This window comes from Pleuronectes platessa, chromosome 6, assembly GCF_947347685.1.
Source record: "Pleuronectes platessa chromosome 6, fPlePla1.1, whole genome shotgun sequence".
Classification (NCBI taxonomy): domain Eukaryota; kingdom Metazoa; phylum Chordata; class Actinopteri; order Pleuronectiformes; family Pleuronectidae; genus Pleuronectes; species Pleuronectes platessa.
In genome coordinates, this window is record NC_070631.1 from 12,213,240 (window position 1) to 12,228,580 (window position 15,341).

At 42.5% G+C, this 15,341-nt stretch overlaps 1 protein-coding gene across 1 annotated transcript; it reads right to left on the reverse strand.

The window, feature by feature from the left end:
• Positions 1 to 9,589: 9,589 nt before the first annotated feature.
• On the reverse strand, positions 9,590 to 13,922 carry copz1 (COPI coat complex subunit zeta 1). Its single transcript, XM_053424515.1, has 9 exons — positions 13,787 to 13,922; positions 13,321 to 13,389; positions 12,527 to 12,608; positions 12,345 to 12,436; positions 11,463 to 11,518; positions 11,273 to 11,350; positions 11,082 to 11,133; positions 10,957 to 10,995; positions 9,590 to 10,187 (listed from the first exon to the last, which is right to left on the reverse strand). Exons 1-9 carry the CDS (start codon positions 13,802 to 13,804, stop codon positions 10,140 to 10,142), a joined length of 534 nt encoding a protein of 177 aa, XP_053280490.1. The 5' UTR covers positions 13,805 to 13,922; the 3' UTR covers positions 9,590 to 10,139.
• Positions 13,923 to 15,341: the final 1,419 nt, after the last annotated feature.

Genomic DNA, 15,341 nt, shown 5'->3' on the forward strand with positions numbered 1-15,341 from the left:
TGGCTCTGTCAACATCTGGGTGGTTCAGAGGTTTACAAAAACAAGCGCTCGGCTGCAGAAACATTCTGTCTCCTACAAATGTTTGGATGGCCCCTGATCAAATACATCACAGGCTCACGGCGAGTGATTGAAACCCTCCCAACAATGGCTCCTGCTATCTCCCTCTCCCCGAGGTGTGGGAGAGCCTTTTCATCTCAGGGTTTGATTAATACAGGAATCACTGGTTGGTTGGAAGCAGCGATCTGCCCCCCCCCCTGCCGAACATCCATCATGCACCGTGACAGCCCACCTCTCTGTGTTAATTAGCAGTGATATTTAAGCTGTCTGAGGTGTCCCATGGCCGTCAGCGTGCTGCTGCTGCTGCTGCTCATCGTTAGAATTTCAATTCCAGGTTCTCAAACGGTCACTTAAAGAACATGTTCCCTGAGAGTGGACATCGGGATATGAGCCCACAACTGATGCTTTTTCTTTGAGTTGAAACCGAAATGTAAAAATCAGCTCGAGAGCAAATCTGACAAGAAATGACTTAACTCTGAATGAAAACCCTGCTGGTGCGCTCACTGCTCATTTACATGCATTTTAATGTAAACCCAACTGTGGCTGCATGATGTAAAAACTTCAATTTGACTTATCACACTTGCTCAATAATTATTTGACATTACGTGAAAGAATTTGCCATCAATTTCCGTGTCCTGTCAAACAGAGGCGGAGACAGTGTGAATGCATTAGTTATTAATGATTACCAAATATTATAATATTCTCTAATACTGGGGGCTATTATTCAGAAATGAATTATGCACGTGAGAAGAATCCAGCTCTAAGTTATAACCAAAAGGTGTCATGTGTTAATATGAGAACTTCAGTGGTGCAGAGTTACAGGAGGGCTGCGCATGTAGCCAAGGGACAGCCATTTTACAGGGGATGGACAAAATGGCCTCCAAAGTGTACACAAGAAATTAAGTGTTCATACGATGCTGGTGTTGACAAAATGTAGAAACCACGTGGAGGTTACAGAGGAGTCGTCTGCCTGCCTCACAGCAGGTCTCTGATGGGAACTGCTCTGTCACATCGTGCTTCCACCTGTCCCACACCCGCACGTCTGCCACTGCTTTCTAATTAGTGTAACTCCACCAGATTAATTAGCCTGTGCGCATCATTCCCAGAACTCAAACTCTAACGCTGAGGAGGAGAGCCGTCATCCCCTGACTGGAAACAGGGGAAAAGAAAAGTTTGGCCTACTTACATGTTTTGATATGTTACAAATCATGAATATTCATATATTAAAATGAACCCCCAGTGACGTATACAACCTGCCTTTCGGAAAATGCAATTTGGCTTCATGAAGTGAAGTCTGAGAGAGAAAGGAACAGTGAATATCAGACTGGCACTCAGTGGACGCATACCTCCGCCAAGGTCCCCTTAAGTTCAGTCATGCTGCACCAAATTTAACACACTCTGGATACCAGCTCCCTAAATGTCAGTTGCTTTCCATTAAAATCCACAAATTATCACCTTTAGATTGAAAAGTAGGTGACACAAAATTCCTGGATCTTCCTCTTTGTCCCAAGCCAGAATTGTATTGTTTATGACCACTCTCCCATCTGTTTACCAAGTTTTGTGGGAAATCCTTTCTGTCGTTTTTGCGAAATCCTGCCGATAAACCAACAAAACACTTCCTCACCTCCAGAGGTAAAAATGATTAACATGGTCCAAACTTTTTGAACATGTGACCAGTGGTGCCTCATACAAGTTATGTCCTACATGTTACTGGAGGAATAAACAACATTAGAACCATTGGTTGAATTATTTGGCTGCTTCAGTTTCATGATGGTCCCCCGGGTATTGTGCACGTAAGCTCACTAAGTCACTTTGTCGTGGTTCACTGGGACACTACAGGAGCTGCCTGCCTTTGTGACACCTGTGCATTTCCTCCTATGACAAGTCCGACTGTCTGCTGTTACACAAACGTCTAATGTGCAGCAGCAGCACACAGGACAACCAGGGCTCGCGGACTGGAAGACAAATGTGAGTGTCGACAGGAAATTAGCAACTTTGTGCAGTCAAGGGCGTCTGTAGCTTGTGATCTTATCTCACTCCAGTGACAATAACTCTTTTTAATTCACAGAATTTTTCTGCCGCCACTTGAAAAATGTCAGCGCTAACAAAGAGCCGACAGACAGAGGAGGCCCAGAGGCAGCGGAGTGTGGAGGGAGAGTTGCCTAATCTGCCATCTACACCTCCGCTAAGGGTCTCCAGCATGCAGGCATTTACTAAGATCAAGTTCAGTTGTTCCGCACCTTGTTGCTAAGATTTATCTGGCCCGGGAGTCATCCACATTCCCCTTGACAGGACGGACACTGCGGCGCCCTGCCAACTGTGTAAAAGTCACTTTCCAACCGAGGTGCGTTTAGCCTCGACAGATACATTAACATGCGCTGGCCTCATGCCACCCTATTAATCTGCAGCTTGTTGGGGCACATGTGGACTGAGCTGCTTCTCCGGGGGAACAACCCAACCAGCCGTGATGTGGGTCCCTGAGTGTAAGCGCCACCTCAGACTTTCCCCTATGTGCTTATTGGCTTTCCTCTAACAGATGTCATCTCATGGGGAGATCTGGCAGTGGACTAGTGGCAGAAACTTGGACTATGGGCAGAAAAGGTCTCTGGTTCGTCTCTGGTTCGACTCCACGGAGAAACAACAAAAAGACGAACCTGGATTGATCTGTCCAAAAGTCCAAGAGGATTCTCCCTACCCTGTCTAGTGCCCATGAGCAAGGCGCCTTACTCCCCCAACATCTGCGCCCCATGTGCCGTACATGGCGGCTCACTGCTCTGTGTGTCCTGCACCAGATGGGTTAAAAGCAGAGGTTAAATTTCCCTACCTGCATGAGTGTGCTGTGTTTGGGACAAATAAATGTATCTTAATCTGTGATAGTCTTTTAAAAAGGGGCAACACGCAGAGTGGAAAGGTTTTCTTTAACTTCATAAACTGCTCTCTAATCATGTATGATAGTCGAGTAGAAGGTTTTATTTAGTTCAGGAGGATTCTTCACCATCAGCTGCTCTGACACCAAAGCTTTATTCACAGTTTGCACCGACAAACGTCAAATGTCAATATTTAACTGTTCAGATTCTTTCTTGAATCTCTTTGTTTGGAAAAATGTACGTGTTTTTGGGAAACAAACCCGATTTGAGCCACATTTTAAGAAACTAATATTGCACTGAGTAGAGAGCACACCACGACCAAGGCCCAACAGTCCCATTAATTTCAATAAAGCATAACACATTTCCCACACTCATAGATATCAGTTTCCTATATATGCCTGATTTATTTGATTTCGAGTTTCATGACCTGGGAAAACAGAACAAACAATCTCACAATGTAAAAAAAATAAAAGTGATTCCTGGATCCAGCCCTTTGTCCAGATCCCAAAATCGAAGAGGTCCTTTCTTCCAATCGTTCTGCCATCTTTCATGGAAATCCATTCGAATTTCTTTGGGTAATCCTCCTGACAAACAAATAGAACGGACAGAGGTGAAAGCAGTTGGCAAAATTTTCAGCCACACTAGTGACACATCGCTTGGGACGGTAATATCAGTCTGGTCCACCGCTTCCATCCAGACTGATATATCTCAACCTCTATTTGACAGACTGCCATAAAATCTCTGGAGAGACATTGAAGTAGCCCAAAGATTGAATCCCGCTGACTCTGGTGATCCCCAGACTTTTCCTTCAACACCACCCGCAGGTCAGGGTTTTCACTTAGCCTGTGAAATTTCTCAGGATCTCAGGATTGATCGGCACAGAATTTGGCACAGATATTCATGTTGATACTCTATCCCACTGACCCTGGTGATCCTCTGACTTGTATTCCAAGGCCCAAGTTAGGGTTGTGACATTTCTGGTTTTTAAATGAAATATCTCAACAGCTAATGGATGGATTACCATGACACTTTATACAGATGTTCATTCCCCCAACCCTCCCCCTGCACCTAGAATGAATTATTTTAATTTTGGTGATCCCAGGTAATTGTGAGTGTCAGAGTGTCACACAGCAACAAGCATGGCGGCGTAATCTTAGTCTTATTAAAGCCATATCAACATTTAAACATAACAAAGAGACGAGGAGCTGAATATGTTTTCATTTCAGTTTTAGACCATCAAAGTCTCAAAGTTGAAATTTCAGATTTGCTTCTTACGGCACAGAAGACTTATTTATGAGGGAAGCCACAACCTTCGGTTCCCTAGACAAGAAACCCACTGAGGGAGAGATGAAAATAAAATAATTTCATCTCCAGTTTGAGAGAATATCAACTTTCAGTGACCTTAAAAAACTGCTGAGTTGGTAAAATACGACAAAATAGGGTTTGGCCAGTTCAAAAGAAGTCAGAATCACGTGTTCAGAAAAGACCTCATGTAATCAGTTACCTCTATGCAGGGATACTTGTCTCGTCGTCTTCTAACACGCCACAAAACCATCCATCATCCCCTCCGGGTTCAGGGGGATCGTCTCTCTTTTTAGATGTAATACCTGTTTTCTTTCTCTTACATGGCACATTGTCAGAGGGCACTCTGCTTAACCCCGAGTTATCAAGTTCACCAGAAGGTCTCTCGTCAAATTATGCAATCTCGCTTGACAAGGCAAGTCCAGGGCTTTCCTCTGCCTCTTCATTTTCAGACAATTTTCCACTTGAGCAGACGACCTCAGGTGTAAAGTGAAAGAGTAAAGAGAGGGACTTGATCTCCCGGGGAAGTGGTGCATGGATTCACCGGAGGGTTGATAGGCAGGGCAGGGGCAGCCGTGCTATTTACCCTTAAGAGATTTCCATGGGTCAAGGCTGTTACAGGGCCGCGCTCTCGCTCCTCCTGATCCTGTCAGGATAGACTGTCAGGCTGATGAAGAGATAGGCCGCAGATGGATGATGGTGTTGCACGAACACGGGTGCTGCAGCGAGCAGATACACGAGTCAGATCCCAAAGTGACTTTGGAAGATTGCTGCTGGGGATCCACTTTCATTTATCTTTTTCCGAATTCAAATCAGGAGGACGTGTAAGACAGCTTGGACTAATGCACATGCACATTGAGGCAGAACAACCCAAACAGATCACGGTGGATGCGTGCAGATGTGCACAATCACACAAGCTTTCCATGTGTCTCGCTCGGCAACACAACTCAAATGCTCCCTTTGGTGTTGACAGAGTATTTTGTGAAGTATTCAAAGCATTTTTTTTTTGGACAGATACCTAGCATTTTATCCTATCACACATTTCTCCTTTTCCCCCTGTGCTCACAAGAAGGTCTTTTTTCTCCTCATGACGTCAGGACTATTATACTCCTGTGCCACCTCCCTTCAGGGATAAGATTTTACGATTGCAACCTGACACCGTTTCTGTGTCCTATAAGCGACAGAGCTGTAACTCACTTCAAAGGCAGGAGGCATCAAATCACAGTGCAGCCATAAATTCACCTGTCAAGCCCCGGCCAATGGGGAGGCGGCATTAAATCTCTGCTGTCACGCTGGCGGCCAATGGAAAGACGATGGCAGTAAATCTGTCAGGCCAGCGTCTGTTAACCGGTGTTGTGGTGTGGTTGGGGGAATCCACTGGGAGGGAGGGGAGAAAGTGAGAAAGAATAGACGACACAGGGAGGAGGGAACAAAACCGAGGGGTTCAGAGGTATGCCACAGAAAATGCTTTTCTATACATTCTTTAGCTGCTGTGACGGAAAAAAGCATAAACACAAACTGTAATAAAAAAAAGCTGCGAGGCATGCCGAGGAATTTTTTTGTGCAAAGCAAGACTAAACACAGCCTGAAGAAAGAGGAGGAATAGATGTAGTGGTGCAGTGGGAGTGGAACAACACCAACAGCAACCCTCATAAAAGCTTTACAGCAGCCAGGGCTGTGTCTGATCTCGACTCTGCAGTGAAAATGACTCAGGGCCCTACTTTAGTGCTCTTTTGCATCACTGCAAAGCCAGAACTTTAGTGTTGACAGCAGCAACCGAGTAACCTCTGGACTGTCATGACACTGCAGCGTCGGCGGCAGCGACAGGCGGCCGTGCAGCCAGTCTGTGTGGGGTTTTGGAGGAGGGGGGGGTCGGCCAGGGTCCAGTTGAGACCATTCACTAACCAGATGTGACCCAGTTGTGCAGCCTCAGAGGATGATGGAGTTCCCCCTGCGGCACAGCAAACCCGAGCAACTCGGTCCCAGGATTTTGTTTTGCCACCTCACCATAAAGAAACACAATATGGCCCTGCTGCGCGTAACCAGCACCAGCTTTGAGCAGGGAGTATTTTCACATCCAGAGTTCCTCCACGATCACTCTTCCAAACTATGCTTTCAGTAAAGAGTAATGCACTGCACTGGTTCAGGAGAACTGTGGGGAAAACAGCAGAGGGAAAACACATCAGGTAGAATATTTCCTCGATTAACAACGCCCTTGGTGGTGCACTTTCATTATCCTATCAAAGTTGAACATTTTCATGTGATAAATCTTACAGGTATCATAAAATAACTGGTCCTGCAAAGGCAATGCTATTCCAACCGCAAGAAAAAAAGCTTTCCCTTAACAAAGCCCACAATTTTCTCACCAACCTGTAACGACGTCCAATAAACCAGCCACATTTGTGGTGACGTTTTTATCTTACATCAACAAAAAAATTAAGCATTAGCATCAGAATTTACAGTCATCTTATGTGATTACTATGAATACTCAACCCCCCTCCCCCCCTCCTCTCTCTCTCTCTTCAGAAACATAAACAGTGGGCTGAATTTTGGCAAAGGCGGGCGAGAGTGCGGTGGTGGAGGTGTTGTTTTTGGCTGGCTTTCCCTGGAGTGGCCATGATTCTCCATTCTATGGGAATCCATAAACAGACCCAGAGAGGGCAACTGGGGCCATAAACCACATCATGCTGCTGAGATGCTGCCGAGGTGAAGGGAGGCAGGCCCGGACCCATACCATCCTCTCTCAGCATGCACACACACAACCCACATGCACCTCCAGCAGACTTTAACGACGTATTTTTAAAGGCTGTGTTTACAATGATTCTGAAGATATGTCTGTTTCCTTCATTTTTACTGCTTTAAGAGCTAATTGTGCTAAGTGTTAATGTCCTTTGATTTCCTTTGATATTAGCCTAGTTTCCCACAAATTACGATAATCTTAGATAGATCGTAGTACTGGGTGGAAATGAGAGCGCGCTGGAGATAAAAATGGCCCTTGTTAATTTTAATACACTAGGTCATTAAACATCATGCGGGTCTTGCCCTTTGTCCCGCTCCGACAAAGTAATGGCACTTTCTCTAATATGTTTACTGTATTGGATCCAACATACTGTCATTGTTTTCCCCAGCGTTGTTTCTCTTCAGAGGGGCAAGGCATCGGATGGGTACTCAGGCCCATTGACTATGACATAAAGACTCTGCAGGCTTACAGATGATGATAATTTATTGACTCTAATTCTCACACACACACACGCACACGCACACACACACACGAGCGACTCTTTCACTATATGCATCGATCAATTACAAGGCTCTGGCCCACACGTCTCTGACAATTTTACTGCGTGTTATGTACAGCCTATCAAGCCATGGCGTTTCAAACTGTTATACTCATTCCTGTATAATTAATATAAATTACCTTGCTGGTTTTTATGATGGTGCAACTGTAATTAGCGGATGAAAGAAAGTCACTGGGCTGCCGATGGCGCTGCGGGGCTATCTAGATGAAGAGTGAGGGTCTGGACAGGCACGTTGGGTGGAATCTTTTTTAACCCTCTCTCTTCCCCACCGTGCCCTTGTTGGGATCTAATCACATTTACTGCGGTCTACATGTGAAAACCTTGTCCTCTTTGACCTTCACGTTTCTCCCAACCCCCTACCCCCCCTCGCTGAAACCACACACTGAGACCGGAGACGTCCTCATTATACCAGTAAACTGAGTCCATTTATAGAGATTACCTTTGCCTTCCTTACTGCTCTTTCTCCAGTAAAACACAGAGAGCAAGGAGCATCGACACAGCCTCCATTCATGCTATCTCTGCAGCCATAAAGACACAGATCCAAGGGCTGAATCAAACTGGAGAGAAGCCAATAGGTCCACAGGGCAGAGCCAGTAACACTTTCATAGACTACACTGCTCATTGTAACAGAAACACATGTATCCAGGTGCAAAAATACACATTGTTTCCTTGATTTGTATCAAATGCAACTCCCAGCACTTAGCTATGATTGATACATAAATGCATATTTTAAAAATGCCACTTCATTTTTGCATTTGTAATTTATAGTTTGGCCTGGAATTATTTAGATTTAATCATTACGAGTAACTGAAATCAATACATTCCTCGAACCCATAATACCTGTAATGTATTTTCCTTCAACAGAAGTTCTCTGCACACAGCGTACAGTGTGCACACATGACTGATTAAATATCAGTATTTTTGTTGTTTTTATTCCTAAGTGTCTCAAGACCGCCATGACAGCATATCACACTGCGACAGCCATTTTCCCACAAGATTTAACCGATATTTTGCTAGTGGAAGGTATGAAATTTCCCACAGGGCGAATAAATGGCCTGCATTCCGACATAACCGCTAATGTGTGCGATCTTTTTCCACAAACAGCTCCAGGCCATTGTCATCTCTACATCAAGAGCGCTCAGTTCTTCTCGTTCACTTTGATGTGTGAGCCAAAGGACGTAGTCAGGTACAGATGAGTGAAAGACATTTAAAAAAAAAAAATAGGGCAAACTTATTAAATATGCAGATTGGTGAAAAATGCGGCAAACGGTGGCTTAATGACTTTTAACCCTGGCCAACGGACATGTCAGAGCACGGCATGTTCATTGGGATGAAGAGTCTGGATTGTAAGGACAGGGATCTTAAGAGAAATGAGCTGTAACAAGACCTGCTACCTAATATGGTTCAAATTAGCTATGGCTGGATCTTTCCGTACCACAACCAACACAAATCTGCCCACAAAAAAACAACCTCTGAGTGATCAACATGAGCACATACAGGGAAACCTAACTTGAACAATGCAAATATATCACCTCTCCTTTAATATGCATCAGGTACTGACATGATGCAGGGCCTATTCTCCCATCCATTTCTCTCTGGAGTGGATCCTTCATTTGCATTAAATTGAGTGCATGACATTTGTGTGTGAAGGTGGGGGGTGCAGACGGGGGGTGCGCACAATTCACGACGTAGACAGTGGCGAGAAGAAATGAATTAAGTATGACTCCATAAAACTTATCTGCATGTGACAGCACAAATTATTGTGTGGGCTCCTGATCATAGCTGCACGAATGGGTCCCCCCCTCTCTGTACCTCATTGTCTGAATGTATTTGCGTATCTCAGCCTTGGCTCTTTGCTGAAACACCAGGAGATGGCGCCCTCGCTCTACCTCCTGCTGGCTCTCCTGAGGTTTTGAAGAACAAAGAGTAAACAGCTTGGCAGCTCTGAAATTAGGAAAAACCATCGCATCACAACCCGCTAAACTTGATTAGGTATAAAAGCATCACATGCGCTGTGTGAGAATAATGGAGAAACCGTTCAACATACCACAGATGATCGAGTGCCATTGTCAACAAACATTTATTAATAATATCTGATGATGGAAGATCTCCGGAGAAAGTCAATGCAGAACAACCTGTGATCAGTGGTGACAACTCGTACACTTTGTTAAGAACAATATTCATGTACATTGAGAGACGGAGATAAAGACTTGATACCGACTGCAGTGATCTGCAGGAGGTGACAGATGGATATCAAATCGGATACAGTTCTTGTTCTGAGGGTTACAAGGAATGTCGTGGCAGAGTTTTACAGCATAAAACACTGGATTAAGAAGCTCCCAGGTTCTGTAATTAAAAAACAAATACAACAAAACAGGCCAGCCCTGAAACTGGAATGTACACCATATTTTATCATCAAGTGGATTATGTCATAGAATGCACGAAGAAAATAAAGGAATTGGAACATTTTAGTTTATAAACCCTCAGTTCTGGGAGTGTGACTGGATCTGCCAGTGGTACTCCTCACAGCTTTGAATGAAGAAGTGGAACAAAGGAAAAAGATCAGTGCCATGAAGACTGGGCTGAACAGCGGCTCACTGGTAGACTGGTCACTCTATCGTAGAAGCGACCACTTGATCTGTTCTTTGGCAGACTGAAGAACCTGTGGAGAAAAAACTCAAGTCAGACCAAGCAGATCACCCAAAAAACGTAACAATTAAGTATAAGACCAGAATTGCAGTCAGGAGAGCACGCCCCCCCCACCAGGATGGTTAAGCTGCACCAGTTCTCACACACTCATCGATACAAGCTTCCTAAATATGGCTGATTTTTTTTTTTTCACCAAGATTTAGTAATTACTCTTAAAAGTAATTTGTGTCGATAAAATGAAAAACAAGTTGCATCTTGTTGAGGTAAAAGCAAAGAATTGGGCGGAAAAAAAGTTTCATATACTTATTAAAAAAAACGAACAAAGACGGATGAACTGGTGATGGAAAATGAAGAGAAATATGATGGGCCTAATTAATCATCTTAATTCATCGAATGAAAGCTGAATCATAACCATAAAGCACGGGGATTGGGGACAGCTATTAATCAGAGCCAGAGGAGGGATGGCGGTAGCCAGTCTCAGGCCTCTTAAATGACAACATTAATCATGAGGAGCTCACACACAAAAGCAGACGCCTGTGAGGAGTTAAGCTCAGGAGTCCCCGTTAGCTTCCTACTTCTTTACCACTAAATAATGAGCTATCATGTACACTGTCATGTATGCAAGAGAAGGCAATGTATGTGAACCGATAGGCCAGTGACAGAGTAGGGGTGAACAAGACTGATGGAATAGGTTCTGAAGTAATGCGTTTTAATTGTCAATAAACCAATAGAGCTTCTACATGTTATAGAAGAGAGAAGGTCGAGGCAGCCCGTTTTCCTACCTGTGTGACCGTCTGCTCCGTCAAAGGCACATCATCCCCCTGTAGGAACATTTGTTTTGTCATGTTACAGCAGACACAACTAAATTTAGACATTGCGAAATATCTCAGAGAGGAGCTGATCTTACTCTGAGAGCCACGCGGTGCACAACTTGTTGCGGGTCACTCTCCAGGATCACCCTGCAGGAGGCAGCAAAGAGTCAGACCAACAGATAGTGAACCCAGAGAAATAGAAAAGACGCTGCATTAATACCAGCAGTTCGTTTAACATGAGATGACTTTGCATTACAGGTTCTCCAGCTGCTTATTTCTGACTTACCCTCCGTCCACAATCTCGTCCACAGCCAGGAAGAGTCCCTCCATATTCTCCAACAACGCCCTCCTCTCAACATTTTTCCTACAGAGAAAGACAAAAACCTACTGTAAACGTCAAGCTGAACTTTCTACACGATAAGAGAGATTCATAGAAGAAAATCTTTTTGACATTAATAACAGCTGCCAGAACGTACCTCAACATCTGACTGAGCGAATCAAAGAGGCAATTTAGAACTGCCATGAGCATGAGCTGCGGAGAATAAAACAATTGATGAGAATCTGTTCGTGACTAATGGATCCACAATCAAGTGTCAGTATAAACTTGAAAAGATGAAAATTACTTTTTAATGGTGCTCAACATTCTTGCAAAACCATTTAAAAGTACAACAAACTTTGTATTTTTATGTGGAGACTCAGAGATAAATAAGAGATAAATATAGTGCAAAAAGAACACCTCAGTTAATAAAGGATCAAATCAATTATATTTTTTTAAAGTTTATGTTATGTACTTGTTCTATTTTAGATTAGATAATTTATTTTTCCAGAGCCAGAAAAATTGCCAAGGTGTCACAAAGCTGAAGACACTGCACATGAATAATAAGCCGAGAGCTAAAACTGATGCAGAGCTCAACAGATAAAATATTTGCTGGATAAATCATTGCCAACCTCTTCAATTTAACTGCTGTATTCTGTGGGTATTTGTATGGAAATAATATAAAAAGCAAAGTTTCCTCTGGAGCCAAATCGCTTATATTATTTGACTACATAAATAACACCACTGAGGAAATGAGGAAGTAGAAACTAAAAAGGCATTCAAATTAAAAGTTAAATGCACAGCAGGCAAGAAAATGAATTTGTTATCTTCAGACAAAGCTTCAGTTGGTGAAAAGTAAAAACAAACACACAAATTACTAGAAAATGTACACAGCAGTGTTAAATAAAGATGAATCATGAAGAACCACAATAACTTGTCCAGGTCTGTATGCGATTCAATACTCTAAATTTGTATTAAAATCAGGGCTTTAAATGTGCTTGTTGATCTCATATGACCATGAAAATCATAACATTTTATTTACCTCATTTTCATGTGAGCTTCCAATCACATAAAAGAAGAGGTCTATGTTGCTCTTGTAAACAACAGTAAGACCCTCGAGTAAAGCTATCTCACCTGAGGGCACACAAAAACCAACATGTTATGTAATTGGACATGTAATGAGGAAAGCAAAGCATAATGATGTTTGATTTGAACACATCTTACTGTCTGTCCTGTGTGTTTTGTTGAATATGTTCTTCTCAAACGCCTTCTGCTCCTTCACTGTTGGGTATGTGTCATCATAATACTGCAGGAAGATTGAAAATGAAACCGTTATGACGTTGGAACCCGTGAATCAAACCTCACATCAACCTTTAACTAGTTTCAACTAGGATTAGAAGATGAGGCTGGTGAGATTCTGTATTTGTTCATAAACTGAACAAATCAAATATGAGCACATTACTCTGTGTCTCAGTACTTTCGGACTTCCCCGGCTGATCTCTAGTACTCTATTTTTTGTTTACTTCATAATATACTCAACCAATTAGGTACACACTCTGCTTTTGTTAGAAACAAGATTCAGCGGTTTGTCTGATTTGTATATTGAGCAGCCGAAGCTATTGTTTGGGTCTGAATTTAAATAAACTATATATATATGGTTTATAAGGATGAGGTAGGACAGGTCAATGGCGGATTTGGGCCTTTTTGTGAGATTTGACCACAACAAGTATACAGAGTATTGCAAGAATTAGTGGAAGTAAAACTTTTACACCCATTTTCAGTTGTAGTCAGTGTAAATATGTGTACAATCCCAGTGAATACAACCTTCTACCAAACTATAAACTATTCCTTTCTAATAACTGTTGTTTGTCTGTGTTACTATTAACACATACATAACAGACATCTGAGACATATCTGCCCTTTAACACAGCCCCAGACTAATGAAACAATGTTGAGTCTAACTCACAGGATCAGTAAAGATTGAAGATGATGTTATTGCACATCTGTCTGACTCGTACCTTGGCATACAGCCTGTCTCCGTCGTTGTCCAGGATCAGAACTGCTTTCACGGTGTATAAGGATGGTTCCTGTTGAAGGTGGCGGACACAGACAATCCACAATCTCATGTTAGTGACATTAAGTTCACTGATTGGTGCCTTCAGTCAAACATATGGTGTCACAAGCCGGGGACATTAATACAACAAACACGATTCAGTCGCTCTTCAGTGACACAGTCGGGATTGTTATGCATTTGAAAAGGAAGACGTGACACTTCCACATCATCAATAAAAGCACGTACACGGAGCTAGCTATCCCGAGGCTAACACGTTAGCCATCACAGCCAACAACAGTTAGCTCGAGAGCTAAACTAGCACATTTCAGCTGAGGAACTATTCTTAACGAACCGATCTAGTGAGGCGGTTATAAACACAACACCTGGGTGAAACGCACACTGTGTTTAATGGATACAGGCGTTAGCATTACCAGTATGGGAGAATCCATCTTGATAGCTTGGTTAGCAGTCCAGATAGCGAGCTACCAGCGGCCTACGTCATACGTACAGTCAATCAGGCTGTTTCCGATTGGCTGACACAGTCGTTTACGTGGTGCGTTCAGGGCAAAGAGCACAACATTTCACTTCCGGGGGAGGACAAAAATAAAGTATCATTATGATTATGATCATTATGGTGATTATTATTATCATCTGGGATAATAGTTATACAATCTATGTAATAGTTTGCCCTCCCTCCATCTTCTCACGTTACTGATGATGTGAGAAAGCTGCATATTAGAGTGAAAAATGAAAATTCACTCATTATCTACTCAGCACTATGTCAATGGAAGAGTGAGTGAAGTGTTTCAGTCCATAAATCGTTTTAGGAGTTAACAGCGTTTCTGCCAAAAACAATTAATTTGAAGTAAATGATGACAGATTGTTTAAACAGAAAAAATCTTTATCACCGCAGCTGGTAAAGGTGAAGTTTATTTAATATACTTTCTAGGTCTGGGTAGTTTAATCTTTAATGACACATCATAATCTGCTTGTTGCTTAGATTCCACATTAACAAATGATAAACTTTATTCATATAGCACATTTAAAGACACAGTTACAAGGTGCTTTACAAGTTAAACATGAGAAATTGAAGGCAGACAATATGAAACTGTTAAAAAGAAAAGAACAAGATACAATTTACAAAGCAATTTTGAAAATCACACAGCAATAGAGCGTATAAAAAAATGTCACAGATGAGAAAAGAGTAAAAACTGGATGAAACAAAGCATTATAAAACTATTTAAATAGTCAGTAAGATCATTTAGGAGAGATTTAACAGAGGCTCCAGAAGAGGAGTGTGCCATATGGATGTCATCAGGGAGTTTGTTCCAAGCCCTGACAGAAAAGAACACGGAACCTTTGGTCCTCAACCCGAACTGTGGAATGGTGATTAGTTCCTACAACCATCACCCATAAATGCACTGATATGTAGTTTAGTTCAAGTATAAATCAATATAAAAATGAAAAAAATGAAGCAAAATAAAAGTACAGAAATTAACATTCAGTACATGATCTGATGTACTTTACTACTATCTCTCACTGTTTCCTTATGTAAAACCAGGTTCTAACAAGAAAGTGTGTCTAAGTGCTGTACAGAAATTAAAGATCCTTTGCGATTTGTGATATTGGGCTACAATCACATACTTAAGGCTGATAACTGAGGTTCAGTTTAGAGTTGAGACTCTGCTAAGGGACCTGCAGTTCAGCCATTGTGATGAATAATCCTACATTTGGTGATTTACTGTAAGCTGGCTGCAGTTTCTTGCGTGGGGACTGCTTGGTAGCTAAGGATCTGTCATTTACGAGCCATCCCAGCTTTCTTTTACTCATCAACATCTTTTTTCAGGATCCTCCCACATTTAACCAACTCCAATTATATTTCTTCCCACTTCTGGGAAGCCTTTGGAAAGCCGGGCTGATGGGGATTTCCCTCTATCTCCCTCCACACAGTGACATCACGGCCTGACCTTACTGTAAGATATTTTT